This window comes from Dipodomys spectabilis, unplaced genomic scaffold (assembly GCF_019054845.1).
Source record: "Dipodomys spectabilis isolate Male_0828 unplaced genomic scaffold, ASM1905484v1 ptg000184l, whole genome shotgun sequence".
Lineage (NCBI taxonomy): Eukaryota > Metazoa > Chordata > Mammalia > Rodentia > Heteromyidae > Dipodomys > Dipodomys spectabilis.
In genome coordinates this window covers 572,876-600,756 of record NW_024870861.1, presented here as the reverse complement: position 1 = coordinate 600,756, position 27,881 = coordinate 572,876, and the positions used below count along the sequence as shown (strand labels likewise).

At 65.8% G+C, this 27,881-nt stretch overlaps 1 protein-coding gene across 1 annotated transcript; it reads left to right on the top strand.

The window, feature by feature from the left end:
• Nucleotides 1–26,281, top strand: Col6a1 (collagen type VI alpha 1 chain). The gene is made up of 35 exons (XM_042695312.1): nt 1–155; nt 2,347–2,476; nt 5,803–6,003; nt 6,644–6,803; nt 7,603–7,731; nt 7,840–7,860; nt 8,036–8,056; nt 8,492–8,536; nt 9,175–9,228; nt 9,581–9,625; nt 9,753–9,779; nt 11,065–11,091; nt 11,172–11,216; nt 11,456–11,509; nt 11,634–11,696; nt 12,540–12,602; nt 12,683–12,736; nt 12,825–12,860; nt 14,374–14,436; nt 15,567–15,629; nt 16,787–16,849; nt 16,978–17,040; nt 18,637–18,687; nt 18,855–18,890; nt 20,406–20,468; nt 20,916–20,981; nt 21,969–22,004; nt 22,413–22,449; nt 22,824–22,832; nt 23,319–23,452; nt 23,783–23,892; nt 24,170–24,353; nt 24,429–24,609; nt 25,221–25,250; nt 25,425–26,281. Exons 1-35 carry the CDS (start codon nt 59–61, stop codon nt 26,045–26,047), a joined length of 3,084 nt encoding a protein of 1,027 aa, XP_042551246.1. The 5' UTR covers nt 1–58; the 3' UTR covers nt 26,048–26,281.
• Nucleotides 26,282–27,881: the final 1,600 nt, after the last annotated feature.

Sequence of the window (27,881 nt, the reverse complement as noted above, 5' to 3'; positions counted from 1 at the left end):
CTCCGCCCCGGCCGTCCTGACCCGGCTCTCGCTGTGCTGACCCCAGGCCCGAGGCACCATGAGGCCCGGCCTTGCGCTGCTGTCCCTGCTGCTGCAGGCCGGCTGGGCGGCCGCCCAGGACGATGTGGGGACCGCAAAGCCCATCGCCTTCCAAGGTGAGTGGGGAGAGGCCGGGGCCCTGGAACCCCTGCGGGGGGCTGAGGAGCCCCAGCCTGGGGCCTCCGCTCCCCTCCAGCTCCCCTGGGCTGGCCCTGGGCACCGCCAGCCTCCCCTTCCTCCGGCAGGGTGGGGGTGAGGGGAGCCCCTCTCTGCTCTCTGCAGAGGGCTGCGCAGAGCGGCGGGGCTGGGAGGCTTGGCGCACCAGCTCCAAGGCAGGGCTCCGGGGGCTCCAAACCCAACGGGGCCACGTCCACAGCAGCCTTGTCCAGCTGCTCCAGAGCCCTCCCTTCAGAGGTCAGCCAGGCCTCCGAGCTCCAGGCAGGGGACCCTTAGGGGGACACCTCACCTTCTGCGGGAGAGGGGGGACTCCACAGTGGGAAGGGGGGACACGGGAGCACTCCACGGTGGGGAGGGGGGACACGGGAGCACTCCACGGTGGGGAGGGGGGACACGGGAGCACTCCACGGTGGGGAGGGGGGACACGGGAGCACTCCACGGTGGGGAGGGAGGACACGGGAGCACTCCACGGTGGGGAGGGGGGACACGGGAGCACTCCACGGTGGGGAGGGACACGGGAGCACTCCACGGTGGGGAGGGACACGGGAGCACTGCACGGTGGGGAGGAGGACACGGGAGCACTCCACAGTGGGGAGGAGGACACGGGAGCACTCCACGGTGGGGAGGAGAACACGGGAGCACTCCACGGTGGGGAGGGACACGGGAGCACTCCACGGTGGGGAGGAGGACACGGGAGCACTCCACGGTGGGGAGGGGGGACACGGGAGCACTCCACGGTGGGGAGGGGGGACACGGGAGCACTCCACGGTGGGGAGGGAGGACACGGGAGCACTCCACGGTGGGGAGGACACGGGAGCACTCCACGGTGGGGAGGGAGGACACGGGAGCACTCCACGGTGGGGAGGGGGGACACGGGAGCACTCCACGGTGGGGAGGGGGACACGGGAGCACTCCACGGTGGGGAGGGAGGACACGGGAGCACTCCACGGTGGGGAGGAGGACACGGGAGCACTCCACGGTGGGGAGGACACGGGAGCACTCCACGGTGGGGAGGGGGGACACGGGAGCACTCCACGGTGGGGAGGAGGACACGGGAGCACTCCACGGTGGGGAGGGAGGACACGGGAGCACTCCACGGTGGGGAGGAGGACACGGGAGCACTCCACGGTGGGGAGGGGGGACACGGGAGCACTCCACGGTGGGGAGGACACGGGAGCACTCCACGGTGGGGAGGAGGACACGGGAGCACTCCACGGTGGGGAGGGAGGACACGGGAGCACTCCACGGTGGGGAGGACACGGAAGCACTCCACGGTGGGGAGGGAGGACACGGGAGCACTCCACGGTGGGGAGGACACGGGAGCACTCCACGGTGGGGAGGACACGGGAGCACTCCACGGTGGGGAGGACACGGGAGCACTCCACGGTGGGGAGGGAGGACACGGGAGCACTCCACGGTGGGGAGGGGGGACACGGGAGCACTCCACGGTGGGGAGGAACACGGGAGCACTCCACGGTGGGGAGGGAGGACACGGGAGCACTCCACGGTGGGGAGGGGGGACACGGGAGCACTCCACGGTGGGGAGGAGGACACGGGAGCACTCCACGGTGGGGAGGAGGACATGGGAGCACTCCACGGTGGGGAGGGGGGACACGGGAGCACTCCACAGGTGGGGAGGACACGGGAGCACTCCACAGGTGGGGAGGACACGGGAGCACTCCACAGGTGGGGAGGACACGGGAGCACTCCACGGTGGGGAGGACACGGGAGCACTCCACAGGTGGGGAGGACACGGGAGCACTCCACGGTGGGGAGGGACACGGGAGCACTCCACGGTGGGGAGGGAGGACACGGGAGCACTCCACGGTGGGGAGGGGGGACACGGGAGCACTCCACGGTGGGGAGGACACGGGAGCACTCCACGGTGGGGAGGACACGGGAGCACTCCACAGGTGGGGAGGAGGACATGGGAGCACTCCACAGGTGGGGAGGACACGGGAGCACTCCACGGTGGGGAGGGGGGACACGGGAGCACTCCACGGTGGGGAGGACACGGGAGCACTCCACAGGTGGGGAGGAGGACATGGGAGCACTCCACAGGTGGGTGGGTGCAAGCGGCCTGAGCCCAGGAGGGCAGTGTGTGGCTCATGGACGTCCCCCTCGGCCCAGACTGCCCCGTGGACCTGTTCTTCGTGCTGGACACCTCTGAGAGCGTGGCCCTGCGGCTGAAGCCCTACGGTGCCTTGGTGGACAAGGTCAAGGCCTTCACCAAGCGCTTCATCGACAACCTGAGAGACAGGTAGGGGCGCACGGGGCCTGTCCCGCATCTCCTGAGCCCAGCTGGTCCACAGGCAGGGTTGGGCAGCCGCCCCTGTGACCCGGCCACCCTTACACCCAGCATCTACCAGCTCGAGGGGCGAGGCTGGGCGTGAGATCAGTGCCACAGTGCTCCTCACCACTAGGAGGGCCAAGGGCACCATGCAGAGTGTGACGCCACCACAGACAGACAGACAGACAGACGGAGAGTCACAGCCCCACAGACAGACAGACAAAGCCCCCCCAGACAGACAGATGGTCACAGCCCCCCAGACAGAGAGTCATAGCCCCACAGACAGACAGACAGGCAGTCACAGCCCCCCCAGACAGACAGACAGACAGAGAGTCACAGCCCCACAGACAGACAGACAAAGCCCCCCCAGACAGACAGATGGTCACAGCCCCCCAGACAGAGAGTCATAGCCCCACAGACAGACAGACAGGCAGTCACAGCCCCCCCAGACAGACAGATGGACAGTCACAGCCCCACAGACAGACAGGCAGTCACAGCCCCCCAAGCAGGCAGGGTTTGGAGCACTGCCAGGGCTTGCAGCTCTGCCGGGGCCCAGGGCCTTCGGTGTCCGGCTGGGCCCCATGGGTGTGCTCAGCCTGGAACCAGCCCTCCTTCCAGCAACCCAGCCCCTCCTTTGGCCCACCCTGCTTCTGTTGACCACCCTACCAGGGCCCAGGGCCCACGGACATGCCAGACCGTGGGCTGTTCACTCCCACTGCCAACCCAGGGGCTTTACAGACTGCAGACTTGAACACAGTAGAATGCCGGGTCCATGGGAGCAAGGAGGGGAGCACTGCTGGGAGGGAGGAGGGGAGCACGGCTGGGAGGGAGGAGAGGTCCCACTGCGGCCCTCACGCGAGGTCCTGCGTCTCCCTAAGAGGTCCCCAGGCCCTGCCGGGAGCCAGTGGCTCATACCTATAATCCTTGCTACTCAGAGGCTGAAATGTGAGGATTGTGATTCAGAGCCATCCTGAGCAGGAAAATTGGTGAGACTCTGATCTCCAATAAACCTATGCAGGAAAAAAGAAGGCTGAAAATGGAGCTGTGGCTCAAGTGGTAGAGCGCTAGCCTTGAGCAAAAAAAGCTCAGGGACAGAGTTCAAGCCCCAGTACTGGTTTTAAAAAAAAGGGGTAGGCCACCCAGAGTCCAGAGCACCTAGAGACCAGGACACCCCAGAGTCCAGAGCACCCCAGAGTCAAGAACACCCAGAGTCCAGGACACCCCAGAGTCCAGAGCACCCCAGAGTCCAGGACACCCCAGAGTCCAGGACACACCAGAGTCCAGAGCATCCCAGAGTCCAGGACACCCTAGAGTACAGGACACACCAGAGTCCAGAGCGCCCCAGAGTCCAGGCCATCCCAGAGTGTAGGATACCCCAGAGTGTAGGACACCCCAGAGTCCAGAGCACCCCAGAGTCCAGGACACCCCAGAGTCCAGAGCACCCCAGAATCCAGAGCACCCAGAGTCCAGGACACCCCAGAGTCCACAGCACCCCAGAGTCCAGGCCATCCCAGAGTCCAGAGCACCCCAGAATCCAGGACACCCCAGAGTCCAGGACACCCCAGAGTCCACAGCACCCCAGAGTCCAGGCCATCCCAGAGTGTAGGACACCCCAGCGACCAGAGCACCCCAGAGTCCAGAGCACCCCAGAGTCCAGGCCATCCCAGAATGCAGGACACCCCAGAATCCAGAGCACCCCAGAGTTCAGAGTACCCTAGAGTCCAGAAAACCCAGAGTCCAGGACACCCCAGAGTCCAGGACACCCAGAGTCCAGAGCACCCCAGAATCCAGAGCACCCCAGACTTCAGAGCACCCCAGAGTCCAGAGCACCCCAGAGTCCAGGACACCCCAGAGTCCAGGACACCCAGAGTCCAGAGCACCCCAGAATCCAGAGCACCCCAGAGTCCAGGACACCCCAGAGTCCAGGATACCCCAGAGTCCAGGACACCCCAGAATCTAGAGCACCTCAGAGTCCAGAGCATCCCAGAGTCCAGGCCATCCCAGAGTGCAGGACACCCCAGAATCCAGAGCACCCCAGAGTCCAGAGTACCCTAGAGTCCAGAACACCCAGAGTCCAGGACACCCCAGAGTCCAGGACACCTCAGAGTCCAGAGCATTCCAGAGTCCAGGCCATCCCAGAGTCCAGAGCACCCCAGAGTCCAGAGCACCCCAGAGTCCAGGACACCCCAGACTCCAGAGCACCCCAGCGTCCAGGACACCCCAGAGTCCAGAGCACCCCAGAGTCCAGGATCCCCCCAGAGTCCAGAGTACCCTAGAGTCCAGGACACCTCAGAGTCCAGAGCACCCCAGAGTCCAGGACACCCCAGAGTCCAGGACACCCCAGAGTCCAGAGCACCCCAGAGTCCAGAGCACCCCAGAGTCCAGGACACCCCAGAGTCCAGAGCACCCCAGAGTCCAGAGCACCCCAGAGTCCAGGACACCCCAGAGTCCAGGCCATCCCAGAGTCCAGAGCACCCCAGAGTCCAGGCCATCCCAGAGTGCAGGACACCCCAGAGTCCAGAGCACCCCAGAGTGCAGAGTAGACCTTGGAGAACCCTGGGGCTGGGGCAGAGCTACGCAGATCACGCCAGAGACCCTGGGTGCCATCAGCTGCTTCCACCTGCCTCTGCCCTCCGTGGCAGGGTCGGGGGCTCCAGCCAGGGTCATGGCATGCACGTGGCCGCGGCTCTGCTCTCCGTGGCAGGGTCGGGGGCTCTAGCTGGGGTCATGGCACACACATGGCCACGGCTCTGCTCTCCGTGGCAGGGTCAGGGGCTCTAGCTGGGGTCATGGCACACACATGGCCGTGGCTCTGCCCTCTGTGGCAGGGTCGGGAGCTCCAGCCAGGGTCATGCCCTCTGTGGCAGGGTCAGGAGCTCCAGCTGGGGTCATGACACGCACATGGCCACGGCTCTGCTCTCCATGGCAGGGTCGGGGGCTCTAGCCGGGGTCATGACACGCACACGGCCACGGCTCTGCCCTCCGTGGCAGGGTCAGGGGCTCTAGCGGGGTCATGGCACACATGTGGCTGTGGCTCTACACCTGTGCTCTCAAGAGATCCCAGGCGCCCATGTCGATGTGCCAGGCTGCTCCTGACACCCACCTGCAGCTTCTGGGCAGAGACCACCTTTCTCAGCCTTGACCAGGGCTGGGCCATCTGCCACACGGGAGATGGGGACACACAGGACCTTAAGGAGCACAGTGCACATCCCCTACAACCCCACTCCCGCTGCCCACAGGGCCCGTGCGGCCTCGGGTCTACTGCCCAGCTCCCCAGCGCGCTGCTTTGGCTGCAGGTATTACCGGTGCGACCGCAGCCTGGTGTGGAACGCAGGGGCACTGCACTACAGCGACGAGGTGGAGATCATCCGTGGGCTCACACGCATGCCCGGCGGCCAGGACGAGCTCAAGGCCAGCGTGGACGCCATCACGTACTTTGGCAAGGGCACCTACACGGACTGCGCCATCAAGAAGGGGCTGGAGGAGCTGCTCATCGGGTGAGTGGCCTGGCGGGCCAGCTGGGGGCCACGGCCAGCCTGGGACGCACAGGCCTGTGCAGGCCCCCTGGGGTCCTCTGGGCCCTGGGCTTCCGGGCAGCAGGTGATGGCTGGAGAGTCAGAGTCCTGTCCCAGTGAGGGTGTCATGCTAGATCATGGGCCATGGCCGGAGCCCCGGGGCCTCCCCCTGTCCCTTCCACCCGTGCATCAGACACTGTCCCCAAGACCAGTGACCCCAGCATCACTACACCTGCAGAGACACAGATGAAAAGATAGAGAGGCAGAGACAGAGACAGAATGGAGAGAGACGCAGACAAACCCCAAGAGAGAACACAGAGATGGAGAGAGATCATCAGGGTGCTCAGGGAAACGCTCTGGTTCCAAGCAGCTGACAGAAGGGCATCCTCAGAGCCAGTCGGCCACCCTCCCGGGCCTCCCTGCCTCCCGCTGGGCGGAGCTCTGAGGCGCGGGGAGGGGTCCACACCAGCCGCCCCCCCCCCCCCCCGCCTCCCTGCCTCCCGCTGGGCGGAGCTCTGAGGCGCGGGGAGGGGTCCACACCAGCCGCCCCCAGGGCCTCCCTGCCTCCCGCTGGGCGGAGCTCTGAGGCGCGGGGAGGGGTCTCACACCAGCCGCCCCCCAGGGGCTCCCACCTGAAGGAGAACAAGTACCTGATCGTGGTGACGGACGGGCACCCCCTGGAGGGCTACAAGGAGCCCTGCGGGGGCCTGGAGGACGCAGTGAACGAAGCCAAGCACCTGGGCGTCAAGGTCTTCTCCGTGGCCATCACACCCGACCACCTCGTAAGACTTCACACCATCCTAGGCACCGGGAACAGGAGGGGGGGGAGAGGGGGGGGAGGGGGAGAGGGGAGGGGGGCTGCCCCGTCCCCAGTCCTCATCCCCCATCCCCCGCCCCCCACTGTCCCCTGCCCCCAGCCCCCCTCCCATCCCCTGCTCCCCCCGTCCTCCACCCCAGCCTCCCTCCCATCCCCCACCCCAGCCCCCTCCCATTCCCCACCCCAGCCCCCTCCCATCCCCCACCCCCCACTGTCCCTGCCCCCAGCCCCCTCCCATCCCCCACCCCAGCCCCCTCCCATTCCCCACCCCAGCCCCCTCCCATCCCCCACCCCCACTGTCCCCTGCTCCTAGCCCCCTCCCATCCCCCACGCCCAGCCCCCTCCCATCCCCCGCCCCCAGCCCCCTCCCATCCCCCACCCCCAGCCCCCTCCCATCCCCCGCCCCCAGCCCCCTCCCATCCCCCACCCCCACTGTCCCCTGCTCCTAGCCCCCTCCTATCCCCTGCCCCCCCACTGTCCCCGCCCCCAGCCCCCTCCCATCCCCCACCCCCAGCCCCCCTCCCATCCCCCACCCCCAAGCCCCTCAGGGCTCCAGGGGTCCCTGTCCCCAGCCTGGGGGCTCACAATGCCCGTTTCCAGGCTTGCTGCCCACTAGGGCCCCAGTACCAGACGGTCCCAGGCCCCTCCCAGTGAGGCACCGGGTGTCTGCTGGCCCTGGGACCCCCGGGCCAGCCTGCCTTGGCCTGGGCCCTGTTGGGGGCCCCAGGGACCCAGCTCGCCCCCTCTTCCTGCCCATACCCCAGGAGCCACGCCTGAGCATCATCGCCACCGACCACACCTACCGGCGCAACTTCACGGCAGCAGACTGGGGGCAGAGTCGTGGGGCCGAGGAGGTCATCACCCAGACCATCGACACGATCGTGGACATGATCGTGAGTGCCCCAGGCACCACGCTCGGGCAAGGAGGGAGGGGACGTGAGGGCAGGGGAGGCCGCCAAGTGGGCTACCAGTGGTAACCCATTTGTTCCGTTCTATTTCAGAAAAACAATGTGGAGCAAGTGGTAAGACCCCCCCCCGCCCCCCGCTGCCCAGCCAGGGTGCTGGTCCACAGGGCCAGAACTCCTGGGTGGGGCGTGTGCCCGGGCACACGCGTGTGCTGAGCGCTCGCGTGTGGCTGGACACCAGTCTCCACTGCTGACTTTCTGACTGGTCTCCTGCCCTCCTTCCTCTCCACAGTGCTGCTCCTTCGAGTGCCAGGTCAGTGTGGCTTCCCCAGCTCAGCCACGCCCCGTGTGGAGGCTGGGGGGCGGGGGGGGGTCTGGGCTGACGGCCCCGTGTGGAGGCCGGGGAGGGGGGGCTGGGCTGATGGCCCCCTGTGGAGGCCGGGGAGGGGGGGTCTGGGCTGATGGCCCCCTGTGGAGGCCGGGGAGGGGGTCTGGGCTGACAGCCCCGTGTGGAGGCCGGGGAGGGGTCTGAGCTGACGGCCCCCTGTGGAGGCCGGGGAGGGAGGGTCTGGGCTGATGGCCCCCTGTGGAGGCCGGGGAGGGGGGGTCTGGGCTGACGGCCCCCTGTGGAGGCTGGGGGGGGGTCTGGGCTGACGGCCCCCTGTGGAGGCCAGGGAGGGGTCTGGGCTGTGGAGGCCGGGGGGGGGGGGGGGTCCAGGGCTCATGGCCCTGCGTGTCTGTCTTGCAGCCTGCCAGAGGACCTCCAGGGCCCCGGGGTGACCCTGGGTATGAGGTGAGTGGCCGGTCCCAAGCATGCTCCTGTGCTGTGGAAATGCCTGGAACACAGCTTCCACCAAGCAGCTACCAGCGGCGGCTGGACAGGACCCTGAGTCCAGGGAGAGAGTCCAGATAGTGCCACACTGGTGTGGGCACCCGCCTGGCCCCTGGAAAGGCCTTCCGGAAGGATCCGGAAGTGGATGAAGCCTGAGACTGTGGGCTCACGGGTCCTGAGAAGTAAAAGCAGTTTGTATCTCCACTCTGAAGGCTGCTCAGGAGCATGGGCTTGCTGGTTCCTCAGAGTAGTCAGAACCCAGAGGGACTTTCCGTGAGTGAGGCTGAGCCTGAGTATTGATAGAGCCTGGCAGAACCGGCACCCCTCAACCCCCAAAACAGGGGAGGAGATTGGGCCTGGGTCCCGCCTGGGGGGCCAGCCCGGGAGGCCAAGGCCTGGGTCCAGCCCGGAGGCCCAGGCTGAGGTCTCCTGAAGGTCTCTGGGCTCCTGGAGCTGAGATCAGGCCGTGATGGGGCCCAGAGGGACTTGGGGGCAGGATGAACTTTTCCCAAGGACCCTGTGTGCACAAGCTAGCCCCTCCCACCCCCAGCTTTCTGGAAAGAGTCTGCACCACCCTGACCGGCTATTCTGTCCCCCAGGGTGAGCGAGGAAAGCCAGGTCTCCCTGGAGAGAAAGGAGAAGCTGGAGACCCGGTGAGTAGCGGAAGTGGAGAAGCCGCAGTGGGAGACTCTGGGGAGAGCTTAGAGGACAGGCGTGGTCCGGGGCCGCCCGGTGGACAGCACGGAGGGCAGGCCCCAGGGGCAGGCCAGCGGACTCCCAGGACCTCCGCTTGACCCCTGGCCCCCCTCCCCCGCTCTCCCCCCTCCCAGGGTACCTAGCTCATCCCCCCCCACCTCCCCCAGGCTCTCTGGGCCCCTCCCCAGCTCACTGTGACCCTGGAGACCCTCAGAGCCCTGGGGCCCCGCTGGGCAGGCCCTGGCCGCAGGGTGGGCTGGGCGAGCTGTCCGGCGTCTGGGCGTCTGACTGTCTCCTCCTCTCTTCCAGGGACGGCCTGGAGACCTGGGACCCGTCGGGTACCAGGGCATGAAGGTGCGTGTGGGGCCCCCGCCGCGCCTCCCTGGGGCCCAGCAGACCCGGCCCGGTTTGTGCCCGCGGGGGGCAGCGTGTGGGACCCTGCACAGCCACGACCCTTCTTCCCCTTCTGTCTGCTTTTCAGGGAGAAAAGGGAAGCCGCGGGGAGAAGGTGAGCAGGACCTGGCTTCGGACATTTCCCTCTGGGCACTGAGCCGAGAGAGCACAAGAGGGTGCAGGGAGACGCTCCATGCCAGCTTCCCATGGGGCCCTGGCAGCAGGCCCCTCCCCTCCCCCCGCCCCTGCCCCTCCCCACCCCGCCCCTGCCCCTGCCCACCCCGCCCCTGCCCCACCCCACCCCACCCCCCCCCCGCCCCTGCCCCTCCCCCCCGCCCCTGCCCCTCCCCACCCCACCCCATCCCCCTGCCCCTCACCCCACCCCCCCCCCGCCCCTGCCCCTCCCCACCCCGCCCCTGCCCCTCCCCACCCCCCCCCCCGCCCCTGCCCCTCCCCCCCGCCCCTGCCCCTCCCCACCCCGCCCCTGCCCCTCCCCACCCCCACCCCGCCCCTGCCCCTCCCCCCCGCCCCTGCCCCACCCCACCCCCCCCCCGCCCCTGCCCCTCCCCACCCCGCCCCCGCCCCTCCCCACCCCACCCCATCCCCCTGCCCCTCCCCCCACCCCGCCCCCTGCCCCTGCCCACCCCGCCCCTGCTCCACCCCACCCCATCCCCCTGCCCCTCACCCCACCCCTACCCCTGCCCCTCCCCCCCCCCACCCCGCCCCTGCCCCTCCCCTCCCCCCCCGCCCCTGCCCCTCCCCACCCCCACCCCGCCCCTGCCCCTCCCCACCCCGCCCCTGCCCCTCCCCACCCCGCCCCTGCCCCACCCCACCCCATCCCCCTGCCCCTCACCCCACCCCTACCCCTGCCCCTCCCCCCCCCACCCCGCCCCTGCCCCTTCCCCCCCGCCCCTGCCCCTCCCCACCCCCCCCGCCCCTGCCCCTCCCCTCCCCCCCCGCCCCTGCCCCTCCCCACCCCCGCCCCTCCCCACCCCACCCCATCCCCCTGCCCCTCACCCCACCCCTACCCCTGCCCCTCCCCCCACCCCGCCCCCTGCCCCTCCCCACCCCGCCCCATCCCCCCACCCCTATCCCACCCCATCCCCCTGCCCCTCCCCCCTCCCCCCCCGCCCCCATCCCCCTCCCCCTCCCTCCACCCCCTGCCACCATCTGGGGTCCGGTGTCAGCAGGGCCTGGGGGCAGCGCCTGTCACTCACCGGCCGCAGGGTGGGGGCTTTGAGAGCCAGCCCCTCCGCTCCTGAGCCCCACACTGGCAGGCTCCCTGGACGTGGGGCAGCTCTGCATTCTCGGGGTCCCCTGCCAGGCTTCACCTGCCCCCCACCTGCTGGGCAGGGTTGAACGAGGCAGGGGCCCTCCTCACGCCCCCTCTGTCTCCACAGGGCTCCAGGGGTCCCAAAGGCTACAAGGTGAGTGGACCTCAGCGGCCGCGCCCGGTGGCCAGCAGCACTGTCTGACCTTCCTCTGACTCTTTGTTTCTGGCCCCCAGGGCGAGAAGGGCAAGCGTGGCATCGACGGGGTGGACGGCATGAAGGTGAGCCCGGGATGGGAGAAGGGGGTGGCGAGGGGCGCGCAGGTGGGGGGTGGGCGGGCGTGTGCGGGTGACAGTGTGACTCGGAGTCTCCTGCCATGCCCGCGAGTCCCAGGCTGACCGTTACCCTAGGACTGAGGGCTTCCTGGGAGGGGCGTGGATGGGCAAGGCCCAGAGTCTTGGCTGCTGACCCCCCACCCCACCCCGCCCCTGCCTGCGTCAGCCTTGGCTTTCCTCCTCAGGGGGAGACAGGGTACCCAGGCCTGCCCGGCTGCAAGGGCTCACCCGGATTTGACGTAAGTCACTCAGCCCCCGCCCCCGATGCCTGGCAGCCCCGGCATGCCGGCCAGGCACACAACTCCTGACGGGCACATCAGCGTGACCTGCTGTGACCGCAGTGGCCGTGGCTCTTCCCACCAGGGCATTCAAGGACCCCCTGGCCCTAAGGGTGACGCCGGTTCCTTCGGACTGAAAGGAGAAAAGGTGAGTGGCCCGGGGCCGCTGGGCCGGGCATTGTCATCCTCAGGGGCAGGCAGCCTGCCACCCGCGGCTCTGCCAGCCGAGCCCCAGGGGTAAGTGACGCTGGTGGACATGTGGACAGTCAGAGCCGCAGCAGGATGGACAGGCCTGGAGCGCTGGTGTGCCCCCAGCGGTACAGCCCTGCCCCACCCCCCGAATCTGTGAGAAATTTGAGGGTAAGCAAGACGCTGGTAGAGGGCAGTGGGGTTTGTTTCTGTTTATTTTGTGTGTGCCAGTCCTGGGGATTGAACCCCGGGCCTGGGCACTGTCCCTGAGCTTCTTTCCCACAAGGCTTTACCACTTGAGCCACAATTCCACTTCTACCTTTTTTTGTGGTTCATTGGAGATAAGAGTCTCACAGTCTTTCCTGCCCAGGCTGGCTTTAAACTGCGCTCCTCAGATCTCAGCCTCCTGAGTAGCGAGGATGCCAGGCGCGAGCCACGGCGCCCGGCCACAGGACAGCTGTTAAGTCCCACCTAGGGTTGAGTTTCAGTTGCATTTCTCTGAGGATTCTGGTGAAGACAGGAGATGCAAGGGAGGTGAGGGAGAGTCAGGGGCCCCCGCCCTGTGTTCCAAGGAAGACGCCAGCCACAGATCACCCCTGCCCAGGGGAGAGTGCGGCTGGCCGCCCGAGCCCCGTCAGGCGGGGCAGGTGGTTTGGGGACCGGAGCGTGCAAATGGTGGTGTGCAGCCACAGGTGGGTCCCCGGGGTCCTTGGAGACCAGGGGCTAAGTGGGCCGAGCTGTGGGGAGCGGGGCAGGCCTGAGGTTACCCCCAGGGAGCACGCGTGACCGCTCATCCTGCCAGGGGGAAGCCGGAGCAGACGGGGAAGCTGGAAGACCCGGAAACTTGGGGCCACCGGGAGACGAGGTGAGATGGGGCAAGGTATCCCGGGCTGCCGGGGCTCAGAACCAAAGACCCGACCGCTCACCCCGCCCTTCCTCCCACAGGGCGAACCCGGAGAGCCTGGGCCCCCCGGAGAAAAAGGAGAGGCCGGCGATGAGGTGAGCCCCTGCCAGCCTCCACCTCACTCCCAAGGCGGGGTGCGTGCTGCCATGCACACTAACGCAGGCTCTGCTCCTCCCTTTCCAGGGCAACGCTGGTCCCGACGGCGCCCCGGGGGAGCGGGTGAGTGGTGGGCGGCAGGCTGCCCCTGACAGCTCTGCCAGGGTCACCCTGACCCCACAGGTCTATTCCTGATGGGCCCCTGGCCCTCAGGCCCACTCCTGACTGGACACCACAGGTCCACTCCTGACTGGACACAGCAGGCCCACTCCTGACTGGACACCACAGGTCCACTCCTGACTGGACACCGCAGGCCCACTCCTGACTGGACACCGCAGGTCCACTCCTGACTGGACCCCGCAGATCCACTCCTGACTGGACACAGCAGGTCCACTCCTGACTGGACACAGCAGGCCCACTCCTGACTGGACCCCACAGATCCACTCCTGACTGGACACAGCAGGTCCACTCCTGACTGGACACCGCAGGCCCACTCCTGACTGGACACCACAAGTCCACTCCTGACTGGACACCGCAGGCCCACCCCTGACTGGACACCGCAGGTCCACCCCTGACTGGACACCGCAGGCCCACTCCTGACTGGACAGCGCAGGTCCACCCCTGACTGGACACCGCAGGCCCACTCCTGACTGGACACCGCAAGTCCACTCCTGACGACACCGCAGGCCCACTCCTGCTGGACACTACAGGCCCACTCCTGACTGGACACCGCAGGTCCACCCCTGACTGGACACCGCAGGCTCACTCCTGACTGGACACCACAGGTCCACCCCTGATTGGACACCGCAGGTCCACCCCTGACTGGACACAGCAGGTCCACTCCTGGCTGGACACAGCAGGTCCACTCCTGACTGGACACCGCAGGCCCACTCCTGACTAGACACCGCGGGTCCACCCCTGACTGGACACCGCGGGTCCACTCCTGACTGGACACAGAGGGCCCACTCCTAACTGGACACCACAGGTCCACTCCTGACTGGACACCGCAGGTCCACTCCTGACTGGACACTGCAGGCCCACTCCTGACTGGACACAGAGGGCCCACTCCTGACTGGACACCGCAGGTCCACTCCTGACTGGACACCACAGGCCCACTCCTGACTGGACACCGCAGGTCCACCCCTGACTGGACACCGCAGGCCCACTCCTGACTGGACAGTGCAGGTCCACCCCTGACTGGACACCGCAGGCCCACTCCTGACTGGACACCGCAAGTCCACTCCTGACGACACCGCAGGCCCACTCCTGCTGGACACCGCAGGTCCACTCCTGACTGGACACAGCAGGCACACTCCTGACTGGACACAGCAGGCCCACTCCTGACTGGACACCACAGGTCCACTCCTGACAGTGCCTGGGCCTCACACAGCCAGGTGGTCTGACACCAGCAGGGAAGGCAGACACCAGCCTTTGGAATGATTGTCACCCTGTGGTTCTGCCCTGGCCTCAAATCCTCAGTCAGTGGAGGCTGTGGATCGAGGGAGGCTGGCCTCTGAAATGACGCGGCTTGGAAGGAAGGCCAGCCCCGGCTGCCACTGGGTGGAGGCTGTGAGCGGCCCAGGCTGGTGTAAACCCCAAAGTGGCGTCTGCTTCTTACCTGCCCGTCTCCACACAGGGCGGCCCTGGAGAGAGAGGACCTCGGGGGACCCCGGGCATGCGGGGGCCACGGGGAGAGCCGGTGAGTCCCAGCCTCAGGCTAGACCCTGACCAGCCCTGCGGGGGTCAGGACAGGTCAGGGGTCAGATCCCAGAATCATATAGCCCTGAGGGGACAGGACAGGTCAGGGGTCAGATCCCAGGTCACACAGCCCTGTGGGGGACAGGACAGGTCAGGGGTCAGATCCCAGGGTCACACAGCCCTGTGGGGGACAGGACAGGTCAGGGGTCAGAACCCAGGTCACACAGCCCTGTGGGGGACAGGACAGGTCAGGGGTCAGAACCCAGGGTCACACAGCCCTGCAGGGACAGGATAGGTCAGGGGTTAGATCCCACGGTCACACAGAGTTCAGCTCTCTGCTTCCCTCTGCTTGTGGACCATGCAGCTCTGTCTGCAGAACCCTGCCCACCCCCACCTGGCAGCCTGCTTCCTGAACCCAGGGATCTGAATGGAAGCAGCCAGGGGTCCTGGGAGGCTCACACCTCCATTTCCCCTTTCCTGGGAGAAACAACCCCCAAAATGTCACCCACAGGGGTGAAGTGTCTGAGGCCACAGCATCTATGCCAACTTTTATTGAGCAGCTCTGTTCTCAAGCCACACCTGCAGGCCACCACGAGCGCAGGATCTGGATCCCAGGGACGCCCGCAGGCCACCACGAGCGCAGGATCTAAGCTGGCCTGACAGGGCCCCTCACTTCACACTTCAGGCCTCTCTAAATCACAGCCATTCCCAACCACTACATGAACTCTGCAGACAGGCCTCACGTTCTTATTTGGAAGAATTTCTTTGTTTCAGTTTCAAGAGTGAAAATGTCAGATTAAAACTCCAAATGGGGGACAGGCCAGAGATGGTTTGACCAAGGCGTCTCACCCTGGGGCCCTGGAGAACAGAGGTAGTCACACAATGGCCACACCAGAGACCTATTTCCTGGCAAACACATGGCAAGGCTAAGAGGGGGAAAGGCGGTCAGAAGGAAGGGGTGAGGAGCAATCAATGCCTGACGTGGACTGTGTCCCTGCCCTGTCTTGAGCCACCACACCACTGCAGTCCATGCCTGGCAAGCAGCTCCTGTCCAGCAACTGTTTGCCAGGCCCTCAGGGCTGCCGTCTGCCCCACCTAGGAGCAGACGGAGACTCTGAGCCTTCTCCCCAGGGTGAAGCTGGACCCCAAGGTGACCAAGGAAGAGAAGGTCCTGTTGGTGTCCCAGGAGACCCGGTAGGGAGCCCACTGTCTGGAGTGGGCAGCCTGCTGTCTGGGGTAGGGAGCCCGCTGTCTGGAGTGGACAGCCGGCTGTCTGGAGTAGGGAGCCTGCTGTCTGGAGTGGACAGCCGGCTGTCTGGGGTAGGGAGCCTACTGTCTGGAGTGGGCAGCCGGCTGTCTGGGGTAGGGAGCCCACTGTCTGGAGTGGGCAGCCTGCTGTCTGGAGTGGGCAGCCGGCTGTCTGGGGTAGGGAGCCCACTGTCTGGAGTGGGCAGCCTGCTGTCTGGAGTGGGCAGCCGGCTGTCTGGGGTAGGGAGCCCACTGTCTGGAGTGGGCAGCCTGCTGTCTGGAGTGGGCAGCCTGCTGTCTGGGGTAGGGAGCCCGCTGTCTGGAGTGGACAGCCGGCTGTCTGGGGGAGGGAGCCTGCTGTCTGGAGTGGGCAGCCCTCTGTCTTATAGTGGCACCCAAAGCCTGTCAGCCCACACAGGACTCAGGACACAGTCAAGTTGGCCAAGGCTAAAATGCGGGTCAGCTCTTGAGGTAGGGTCTGCATTCCCAGCTCGTGGCCTCCTGGGACACAGGATGGACCCCAGAGCCAGTGGCAGGGGGCCACATGGTACCTGAGCCACCTGATGGGCCAGACCCCATGGCCCCAGCTGTCAACAGGAGGCCAGGGGCGTGCTGCTGGGTGTGAGGTCAAACGTGTGTGGACACACCCTGGGCTCGGCCCTGGGGAAGTGAGGTTCTGGGCCCCGCACAAGAGCCCCGTCCCGTGGGCATGGACGAGGCAGAGGCCCACCACTGGGGCTGGGACCCGAGGTCCAGGCCTGCTGCAGCCTGGCTTAGTCCAGAGGCAGCACAGGCAGGCAGGGAGTCCCGGTGAGAGCTGGCCAGGGTCCTGCCTCTGCAGAGCCCCTCCCTGGTATCTGTAGGGAAGGATGGAACGCTGGGCAAGAAGCACCCACTGCACTGCTTCCCGGTGCATCCCAGTGGGCTTCAGTGGGAGACCGAGGCCAGTGCGGGTGCAGTAGCCCATCTGGTGATGGAGGGAGCCCAAAAGCAGGCCCAGACGGGGACAGGACAGGCTTCAGGCCTGGTCCAACCACGCCAGCACCGGCAGTCCTGGCTCCTGGTTGCCCCGGTGACCCGGGACCCATGCATCTGTCCCTCAGGGTGAGGCTGGCCCCGTTGGACCTAAGGGGTACCGTGGTGACGAGGGTCCCCCCGGGCCTGAGGTGAGTGCTGCCCCCGGATGTCCCATCCCCCGGGCGCTGCCCTGGGCCTCTGGGCGCCGCTCCCAGTCCCCGGAGGGCGCTGAGCCCTTGCCTTCGCTGGGAGCTGGCTGCCACTCCTCTCTCCTTAGGGGCCCAGAGGCGCCCCAGGACCTGTCGGACCCCCAGGAGACCCGGGGCTAATGGGTGAACGGGTAAGTGTGTGGCAGCAGGGCCTGCTGGTCCATGCTGGGTAGCAGAGGTCCCTCCCCGCAAGGCTGGCCCTGGCCTGAACCAACTTTGAGGGAAGGGGCTGCCTCTGGGGGTCTAGTGACCACACAGGCAGTGTGTAGTCAGCAGCCAACCACGGTGCACCTTGGCCAGTCTTTCCTACTTGAGATTCAGTCCGGGGAGATGAGCCCCCAGGGCAGCTGACAGGAAGAACCTCTGAATGCTGCCATTTGGGGGTGTCCTATACTGTCCTGTGTTGTCCTGCGCTGTCCCGGGTACCCTGTGCTGTCCTGTGCTGTCCTGTGCTGTCCTGCGCTGTCCCGGGTACCCTGTGCTGTCCTGTGCTGCCCCGGGGCGTCCCGGGGCGTCCCGGGTACCCTGTGCTGTCCTGTGCTGTCCTGCGCTGTCCCGGGTGCCCTGTGCTGTCCTGTGCTGTCCTGTGCTGTCCTGCGCTGTCCCGGGTACCCTGTGCTGTCCTGCGCTGTCCCGGGTGCCCTGTGCTGTCCTGTGCTGTCCTGTGTTGTCCTGCGCTGTCCCGGGTACCCTGTGCTGTCCTGTGTTGTCCTGCGCTGTCCCGGGTACCCTGTGCTGTCCTGTGTTGTCCTGCGCTGTCCCGGGTACCCTGTGCTGTCCTGTGCTGCCCCGGGGCGTCCCGGGTGTCCTGTGCTGTCCTGTGTTGTCCTGCGCTGTCCCGGGCACCCTGTGCTGTCCTGTGCTGCCCCGGGGCGTCCCGGGTGCCCTGTGCTGTCCTGTGCTGTCCTGTGTTGTCCTGCGCTGTCCCGGGTGCCCTGTGCTGTCCTGTGCTGTCTCGGGGTGTCTCGGGTACCCTGTGCTGTCCTGCGCTGTCCCGGGTGCCCTGTGCTGTCCTGTGCTGTCCTGTGCTGTCCTGTGCTGTCCCGGGTACCCTGTGCTGTCCTGTGCTGCCCCGGGGCGTCCCGGGTACCCTGTGCTGTCCTGTGCTGTCCTGCGCTGTCCCGGGTGCCCTGTGCTGTCCTGTGCTGTCCTGCGCTGTCCCGGGTACCCTGTGCTGTCCTTGCTGTCCTGTGGTGTCCTGTGCTGTCCTGCGCTGTCCCGGGTGCCCTGTGCTGTCCTGTGCTGTCCTGTGCTGTCCTGTGCTGTCCCGGGTACCCTGTGCTGTCCTGTGCTGCCCCGGGGCGTCCCGGGTACCCTGTGCTGTCCTGTGCTGTCCTGCGCTGTCCCGGGTGCCCTGTGCTGTCCTGTGCTGTCCTGCGCTGTCCCGGGTACCCTGTGCTGTCCTTGCTGTCCTGTGGTGTCCTGTGCTGTCCTGCGCTGTCCCGGGTGCCCTGTGCTGTCCTGCGCTGTCCTGTGGTGTCCTGTGCTGTCCCGGGTACCCTGTGCTGTCCTGTGCTGTCCTGCGCTGTCCCGGGTGCCCTGTGCTGTCCTGCGCTGTCCCGGGGCGTCCCGGGTGTCCTGTGCTGTCCTGCGCTGTCCTGTGCTGTCCTGCGCTGTCCCGGGGCGTCCCGGGGCGTCCTGGGCTGTCCTGCGCTGTCCCGGGGCGTCCCGGGGCGTCCTGGGCGAGCATCTTACATGGTGCCAGCAGCTCTGCTTTACTCTCCCAGGGTGAAGACGGTCCCCCTGGAAATGGCACCGAGGGCTTCCCCGGCTTTCCTGTAAGTGTCCCCCCACTGAGCCACTCTCAGCATTATTCTGGCTACCTGGGCACTTGGTCCAGCAGGGCCAGCCTGGCCACCAACTGGCCAGGAGACTTGGTAACTAGGCCTCTGCCCTTAAAAAGGCTCTTTCTGCCTTGTCCTGACCACCTTGCCTTCGCCCACAGGGTTATCCAGGCAACAGAGGTCCCCCAGGGCTGAACGTGAGTATGCCCTCACTCTGCCTCTGCTCACAGGCACAGTGCCCACACATGTGTATATTGACACACACCTGCAGGAACGATGTCCCTATGCACTCATGTCCAGACGTATGCATGTGATCTCATGCATTACATACACACTCACACAGTCACACACGCAGCCACACATACTGTCACAGTCACACCATCACACACATAGTTACATAGTTACACACAGTCACACACATCCATACACACACAGTCACACACGCAGCCACACTGTCACACATACTGTCACAGTCATACCGTCACACACACAGTCACACACAGTCACACACTGTCACACACACACACAGTCACACACAGCCACACACAGCCATACACACACACTCAGTCACACACGCAGCCACACTGTCACACATACTGTCAGAGCCACACTGTCACACATATAGTTATACACAGTCACACACAGTCACACACACACACAGTCACACACAGTCACACACATCCATACACACACACAGTCACACACGCAGCCACACTGTCACACATACTGCCAGAGCCACACTGTCACACATATAGTTATACACAGTCACACACAGTCACACACACACACAGTCACACACAGTCACACACATCCATACACACACACAGTCACACACGCAGCCACATGGTCACACATACTGTCACAGTCACACCGTCACACACATAGTCATACACAGTCACACAGTCACAGCCATACACACACACAGCCACACGGTCACACATACTGTCACAGTCACACTGTCACACACATAGTTATACACAGTCACACATAGTCACACACAGTCACACACAACCATACACACACACTCAGTCACACACAGAGCCACACGGTCACACATACTGTCACAGTCATACCGTCACACACAGTTATACACAGTCACACAGTCACAGCCATACACACACACTCAGTCACACACACAGTCACACTGTCACACATATACACAGTCACACAGTCACACACAGTCACACACAGCCACACACACACACAGCCACACGGTCACACATATCACAGTCACACTGTCACACACATAGTTATATACAGTCACACACAGTCACACACAGTCACACACAGCCATACACACACACTCAGTCACACACAGAGCCACACTGTCACACATATTATCACAGTCACACTGTCACACATATAGTTATACACAGTCACACTGTCACACACCGTCACACACATAGTTATACACAGTCACACATGGTCACACACTTGGTCACAGTCACACACACAGTTACACAAGTCACACACATGTTCATAGTCACATAATACAGCCACACACATTCACAGAAGTCTCACACACGGTCACCGTCACACACATATGGTCACACACAGTCACACACAATCGCACACACAGGTACACAGTCACACACACAACCCATCCAATATTACCCAAATCCCCCACCTACCTTGGGGACAGTCCAGCCACACTCACACCACCTTCCCTCCCCACTAAGATTACACTGACTTGTATTTTCTGTCACACACAGGGAACGAAAGGCTACCCTGGCCTCAAGGGAGATGAAGGAGAAGCTGGAGAGCCTGGAGAGGATGTATGTGGGGTCAGGTGGAGAGGACGTGGGCGGGGTCAGGTGGAGAGGACGTGGGCGGGGTCAGGTGGAGAGGACGTGGGCGGGGTCAGGTGGAGAGGACGTGGGTGGGGTCAGGTGGACATGGGCGGGGTCAGGTGGAGAGGACGTGGGCGGGGTCAGGTGGAGAGGACATGGGCGGGGTCAGGTGGACGTGGGCGGGGTCAGGTGGAGAGGACGTGGGCGGGGTCAGGTGGACGTGGGCGGGGTCAGGTGGAGAGGACGTGGGCGGGGTCAGGTGGAGAGGACGTGGGCGGGGTCAGGTGGAGTCCTGGTGTGAACCCAAGGCAGCCTAGATTCAGGGCAGCAGAGTGGAGCCAGCTGGGGAGACAGATAAGCAGGCTAAGTGTCCAGGTGATTGTGTCAGAGGACACACATTCATGGCTGCTGACCTGTGTCACTTCCTTTCAGAACAATGACATTTCACCACGTGGGGTCAAAGGAGCAAAAGGGTACCGAGGCCCGGAAGGCCCACAGGTGAGCCATGAGGCTGTGGGAGGGGAAGGGAGGGAGGAAAGGAAGGGGGAGGGGCTTGCACACTCAGAGCCTCCCCTGGGAGCTCGCACACTCAGAGCCTCCCCTGGGAGCTCGCACACTCAGAGCCTCTCCTCAGAGCTCACACACGCAGAGCCTCCCCTGGGAGCTCGCACACTCAGAGCCTCCCCTGGGAGCTCGCACACTCAGAGCCTCTCCTCAGAGCTCACACACGCAGAGCCTCCCCTGGGAGCTCGCACACTCAGAGCCGCCCCTCAGAGCTCACACACGCAGAGCCTCCCCTGGGAGCTCGCACACTCAGAGCCTCCCCTCAGAGCTCGCACACTCAGAGCCGCCCCTCAGAGCTCACACACAGAGCCTCCCCTGGGAGCTTGCACATTCAGAGCCTCCTCTGGGAGGATGCACACTCAGAGCCTCCCCTGGGAGCTCGCACACTCAGAGCCTCCCCTGGGAGCTCGCACACTCAGAGCCTCTCCTCAGAGCTCACACACGCAGAGCCTCCCCTGGGAGCTCGCACACTCAGAGCCTCCCCTGGGAGCTCGCACACTCAGAGCCGCCCCTCAGAGCTCACACACGCAGAGCCTCCCCTGGGAGCTCGCACACTCAGAGCCTCCCCTCAGAGCTTGCACACTCAGAGCCGCCCCTCAGAGCTCACACACACAGAGCCTCCCCTGGGAGCTTGCACATTCAGAGCCTCCTCTGGGAGGATGCACACTCAGAGCCTCCCCTGGGAGCTCGCACACTCAGAGCCTCCCCTCAGAGCTCGCACACTCAGAGCCGCCCCTCAGAGCTCACACACACAGAGCCTCCCCTGGGAGCTTGCACATTCAGAGCCTCCTCTGGGAGGATGCACACTCAGAGCCTCCCCTGGGAGCTCGCACACTCAGAGCCTCCCCTGGGAGCTTGCACACTCAGAGCCTCCCCTCAGAGCTCGCACACTCAGAGCCTGGTCTGTTGCTGCCCTGACAGGGACCCCCAGGACACGTGGGACCACCTGGACCGGACGTAAGTAGGGTGTCCACAACTGTCCTCTGGAGGCCACAGACCGTGTAGAGGCCATTGGTGGGAACAGATGGGGGGATGGGGAGGAGGCCTGGGTGTGAGGACACAGAGGTAGGCCATGAGCACAGGACACGGGCCTGAGGACACATGGACAAAGTGGGGAAAGTGGATGACCACAGGGTACATGTGGATGGGCTGGAGGACACATGGATGACCCTGCATGACACATGCATGACCCCTGAGAGACGTGACAACCTTCATTTGGTGACCATTTGGCATATGGCATGCACACTGGAGGTAAAGATCCAGTGGTCACCACAGGACACACTGAGACAAGGTCCGGCCCTGGGGTGCCGGGAGACCTCTAGCTCAGAGCCATGGTAACGCTCCTTCCCACCTCTCCCTCCCCAGGAGTGTGAGATTCTCGACATCATCATGAAAATGTGCTGTGAGTACAGCGATCTTAGAGAGCTACCTCAGTGGATGAGCTCGCTCCCGCCAGCCCCAGGGCCCTCCTGTCCAGAAGACTCTCAGTGCGGTTGGGGGAGGGGTCCTGGCAGAGCCAGCAGGCCCAGCTGGTGCGGCCCTGCAGAGGAGCGGGCTGGGGCTTGGCTAATTGTCCTAAAGTTCTGTCTGAGAGCCTGGGCTAAGCTGGGCCGGGCTGGGCCGGGCTGGGCTGGGCTGGGCTGGGCAGAGCTGGGCTGGGCTGGGCCGGGCTGAACTGAGCTGGGCAGAGGGGCTCCAGGAAGGGGGTCAGGTGCAGGGACAGCTTGAAGTCATGTGCTGTTCTGTTGTCTAATCTCCTCTTCCTTCTTCCTCCAGCCTGCTGTGGTGAGTGCCACCCCTAACACATAGCAATTGCCATGTGGCTTTAAGGATTCCTTCAGTGGGCAGAGTGGCCCTCTGTGCAGTGGACAGAGCAGGACCCTCATCTGCAGTGGACAGAGCAGGGCCCTCTGTGCAGTGGACAGAGCAGGGCCCTCGGTCTGCAGTGGACAGAGCAGGCCCTTCTCTGAGTGCACAGTGACAGTCATGCTGCTCTGCTGCTCCCTGGCCAGCGGCCTCCCTGCCCCCAGAGTGCCACCAGAGCATGCAGGCTCTTCTCCAGCACATCAACACCTCCAGACCCCAGGCCTGCCCTGTCCCTTCTCCCCATGGGGTCGGGTCAGGGTCCAGAGGCAGCTGGTGCAGCCTTGGCTGGGCCTGGCTGGGGGCGGGTGGCCTGACGGGCCTCTGCCCAGGAGCCCGGGGAGGGGTGGCCAGGGACCGTGGGGCACCCTGGGAGGGGCCCTGAGGATCGACCCTGCCCGCCCCCAGAGTGCAAGTGTGGGCCCATCGACATCCTCTTCGTGCTGGACAGCTCCGAGAGCATCGGCCTGCAGAACTTTGAGATCGCCAAGGACTTCATCATCAAGGTCATTGACCGTCTGAGCAGAGTCGAGCTGGTCAAGGTGAGGGGAGCTGCCTGTGGGGCGGCCACCACATAAGCAGAAGGCTGAGCCTCCTGGTGCATGCACGGCCCAGTCCCGGCCAGGCCCTGCCCGGTGCAGCCCTGGCTCTGTCAGGTGGCACAGGATGGAGCGGGCTCCAGCCTGGCCCCGGGGCGTGGGCCTGGCTCCTGACAGTCTCAAGGCTCACTCTTTGAGGACAGAAACGGGGAGCGCCCCCGGGGCTCTGAATGCCCGGCAGATGGGAGGCCAGAGGCTGTGACGCAGGGCCTCCTGGGGGACACAAATGCTGGGACTCGGTGACAGGCTTAGACGCCCTGTGCTGTCCCTCAGTTTGAGCCGGGACAGTCGCACGCTGGCGTGGTGCAGTACAGCCACAACCAGATGCAGGAACACGTAGACATGAGGAGCCCCAACATCCGCAACGCCCAGGAGTTCAAGGAGTGAGTGGCCCCGCGGGGGCGTGGCCTCGGGCCCCCTGTGGGGGTGTGGCCTCGGGCCCCTGCGGGGGCGTGGCCTCGGGCCCCCTGTGGGGGCGTGGCCTCGGGCCCCCTGTGGGGGCGTGGCCTCGGGCCCCTGCGGGGGCGTGGCCTCGGGCCCCTGCGGGGGCGTGGCCTCGGGCCCCCTGTGGGGGTGTGGCCTTGGGCCCCTGCGGGGGCGTGGCCTTGGACCTTGGCCCTGGCCCTGACTGACCTGGCCTGGCTGTCCTGTGCCGAGCAGAGCTGTGAAGAAGCTGCAGTGGATGGCAGGCGGCACGTACACCGGGGAGGCTCTGCAGTACACGCGGGACCGGCTGCTGCCGCCCACCCAGAATGACCGCATTGTCCTGGTCATCACCGACGGACGCTCAGACACCCAGAGAGACACCACGCCCCTCAACGTGCTGTGCGGCCCTGACATCCAGGTGGGCGCAGGCCCAGCCTGCAGCCTCACCGCGCTCGGCCGAGGCGGGTCCGCTGACTGCACGCATCCTCCACAGGTGGTCTCTGTGGGCATCAAAGACGTGTTTGGCTTCGCGGCCGGCTCTGACCAGCTCCACGTCATCTCCTGCCAAGGTGTGCTGTCCCAAGGCCGGCCCGGCATCTCTCTGGTGAAGGAAAACTACGCAGAGTTACTGGACGACGGCTTCCTGAAGAACATCACCACCCAGATCTGCATAGGTGGGCAGGGTGGGGTGGGACGGGGCGGGGCAGGGGCGGGGTGGGGCAGGGAGTGGGGCGGGTGGGGGGGTCTCGGGGGGTGGTGTGGACGCCCACACCACCGAGGGGCTGCGTGCCGGGTCCCCACCCCAGGACATGCCCGCCACCCTGGCCGGCACCCACCCAGAGGAACACTGGCCGGACTGTGCAGCGCTGCCCACTAGACTGGCCACTCTGTCCAAGCCTGTGTTTGGCAGGGTGCGTGACACACACGCGTGTCCCAGACCTCCACCCATGCCCACACGCAGCATGTGCAGTGAACAGGGCCGGGCAGCGCCGGCAGCCGGGCAGCGGAGGGAGAGCTGGGAGCAGGCTGGTGCGGGGGAGGGGTGGGGTGCACGGCGCGGAGCACCCCAGCTCTGCTCTGCCTCAGTCTCCACACTCTCCGAAGGCACCCGGCTCTGCCCCACCTCTCGGTGGGCTGGTGACCGGCAGGCCTGTGCCCTTGGCAGGACTGGATGGGCTGCAGGCTGTGGGGCCTGGGGCAGACGGGGGTCAGGCTCCTGGGGGTGCTGCCCTGGATCACGGCACCGAGCGTCGGTCCATCTTCTGTGTTGTCTCTTCTTTTACAGACAAGAAGTGTCCAGATTACACCTGCCCGAGTGAGTAGCTAGGGCTGTGGGGCAGGCGCTGGCCGGGCACCATGGGGCCCGTGGGGCTCACTCCGGCTCCGGGGCGCTCCTCCCCTGCCCGGCCAGCCTGGGAAGCGGGGTGACCAGCCCCCCACGGCGGCACGGGCGGGCCCGGTGCTCACAGCCTCTCCCCCCATCCCACAGTCACCTTCTCCTCCCCGGCCGACATCACCATCCTGCTGGACGGGTCAGCCAGCGTGGGCAGCCACAACTTTGACACCACCAAGCACTTTGCCAAGCGCGTGGCCGAGCGCTTCCTCTCGGCCGGCCGTGAATCGGCTGCCCACACGGTGCGCGTGGCCGTGGTGCAGTACAGCGGCCAGGGCCAGCAGCAGCCGGGGCGGGCGGCCCTGCAGTTCCTGCAGAACTACACGGTGCTGGCCGGTACCGTGGACAGCATGGACTACTTCAACGACGCCACGGACGTCAACGACGCCCTCAGCTACGTGACTCGCTTCTACCGTGAGGCGTCATCCGGCGCTGCCAAGAAGAGGCTGCTGCTGTTCTCTGACGGCAATGCGCAGGGGGCCACGCCGGCGGCCCTGGAGAAGGCCGTGCAGGAGGCCCAGCGCGCGGGCATCGAGATCTTCGTGGTGGTGGTGGGTCACCAGGTGAACGAGCCCCACATCCGCGTGCTGGTCACAGGCAAGACGGCTGAGTACGACGTGTCCTTCGGCGAGCGCCACCTGTTCCGCGTGCCCAGCTACCAGGCCCTGCTCCGCGGTGTCTACTACCAGACCGTCTCCAGAAAGGTGGCGCTGGGCTAGCGGGCCAGGCCCGCCGCCACGGTCTTCCTGTGCCTCCCACCCACAACCCCACGGGAAGAGGAAATGTGACCCAGGTCTCCCGAGCAACCTCTGAGAGGCCACGGCTGGGCCTCCGGCTCACGTGCTGTCTCCACCCCTCTGGAGCGCTGTCTGGCCCCTCTCTCCCTTACTCCATCCAGCACAACAGCGCCTGGCTCTCCTCCATGTCCCCTCCCTCCTCCCTGCCCCCTCCCCCTCCATGCCCCCGTGCCCTCCCTCCTCCCTGCCCCCCCTCCTCCCTGTCCCCCCACCCTCCCTCCTCCCTGCCCTCCCTCCTCCCTGCCCTCCCTCCTCCCTCCTCCCTGCCCTCCCTCCTCCCCACCCTCCCTCCTCCCTGTCCCCCCCACCCTTCCTCCTCCCTGCCCTCCCTCCTCCCTGCCCTCCCTCCTCCCTGCCCCCCCATGCCCTCCCTCCTCCATGCACCGGCTGCCTCCAGCCCTGCCTTCCCTTCCAACGAGCCCCTCTCCACTCCCAGAGTCTTGTCACCCACGGCAGAGGCTCATGCTCTGCCCCTGCTCGGGTGCGATGCAGGGCTGTTTTATTTTCAGAAGACCGAGGCGACAATGCTCACATGCTAAGTGTGAAGCACCAGCGCTCCTCACCAGGTGCTCTAAGACCTGGCCTGAGGCCTCCGGCCCAGCGGGCAGCAGGCCTGGCCCCGGCGTCCTCCTGCTCTCAGAGCAAGGTGCTACACGTGGAGCCCACATCCCACGGCCTGGCCGGGGCAGGCAGCACGGAGTGTCTGGTCAGGCTCCACCAGACTCCCGGCAGGAGCTGCCTGTCCCGTGTGGTACTGAAAACCCTTACGCAGCTCTGCGCTGGGTCCGCGCTCCTCAGCCCTAGTCCAAGGGCCATCTCTGCCAATAAAAGTTTCCACTCCTCCCCATAGCTCGTCCCGTGCACATCCGTCCCCCGTCGGGGGAGCCACGGCAGCCCCGGGACCCCTCCCTGCCCCCCTCTGCCCACAAAACCGAAGATACTGCCCCTGGCTGCACCCCACTCCCGGTCGCCGCCCGTGAGTCTGACAGGAAGGCTGGCTCATGGGCATTACCGCCCCCCTGCCCCTCCCCTCCGCAGGCCAGACGCCTCACACCTGAACTGGGGGCAGATGACAGCTTAATGTGCTGGACCCAATAAACCCCAAAGGGTGCTGGGCACCGGCACTGAAAAGACCCCTAAGTGTCTGCAAGGGCAGCCGGGTCCACAGGGAGGAAAACTCCAGTGGCTCGACCAGCACGCAGAGCAGAGCAGAGCCAGCCAGTGGCAGGGCCCGGCCGGGCCCGCGTCCGGAAGGGGCTGCCCAGGGTGGCAGAGTTGACAGGAGCCGCTTTGATCCAGTGTCACAAGAACTCTGCCACCATTCTAGCTCCCAGAGGGAGAGGCCGGACACTGGCCGTCCACGCCGGCCCCCGGTGCCCCTCTGCTTGGCAGCACCCAGGGCCTGCCGGCCCTGATTGGACTGTGCACACTGCGGGTGACACCGGCCCGTGCCACCCCTCCCGGTGTCAGACGCCAGCCCTGAGGCCCAGAGCTCCCCATGGTCCTGGCCGCTCTCCGGAGGACTCCTCTCGGTCTGCATGGTTGGGGCCTCAAGAGCACAGCATGGGGAGCTCCTCCCTCCCAGGCCACACTCCTCAGCCTGCTGCTCGCCGGTGCCCCGGGACTCTGTCCACTGTACCCCAACCTCCCGCCATCCCACATCAGGTCAATCCACACAGTAACCTGAACATCAATGTGTCTCTGACCACAGCACAGCCTGAGGCTGGGCACAGGCTCCCATGCAGAACTCAGAGCC

Excerpts from the sequence above, each read along its gene's own strand:
- Col6a1 (XM_042695312.1), top strand. The coding sequence starts at position 59 with ATGAGGCCCGGCCTTGCGCTGCTGTCCCTGCTGCTGCAGGCCGGCTGG. Across the intron at positions 156-2,346 it reads AAAGCCCATCGCCTTCCAAG|ACTGCCCCGTGGACCTGTTC; the intron begins GTGAGTGGGGAG and ends CCCTCGGCCCAG. Across the intron at positions 18,688-18,854 it reads AGGGCTTCCCCGGCTTTCCT|GGTTATCCAGGCAACAGAGG; the intron begins GTAAGTGTCCCC and ends CTTCGCCCACAG.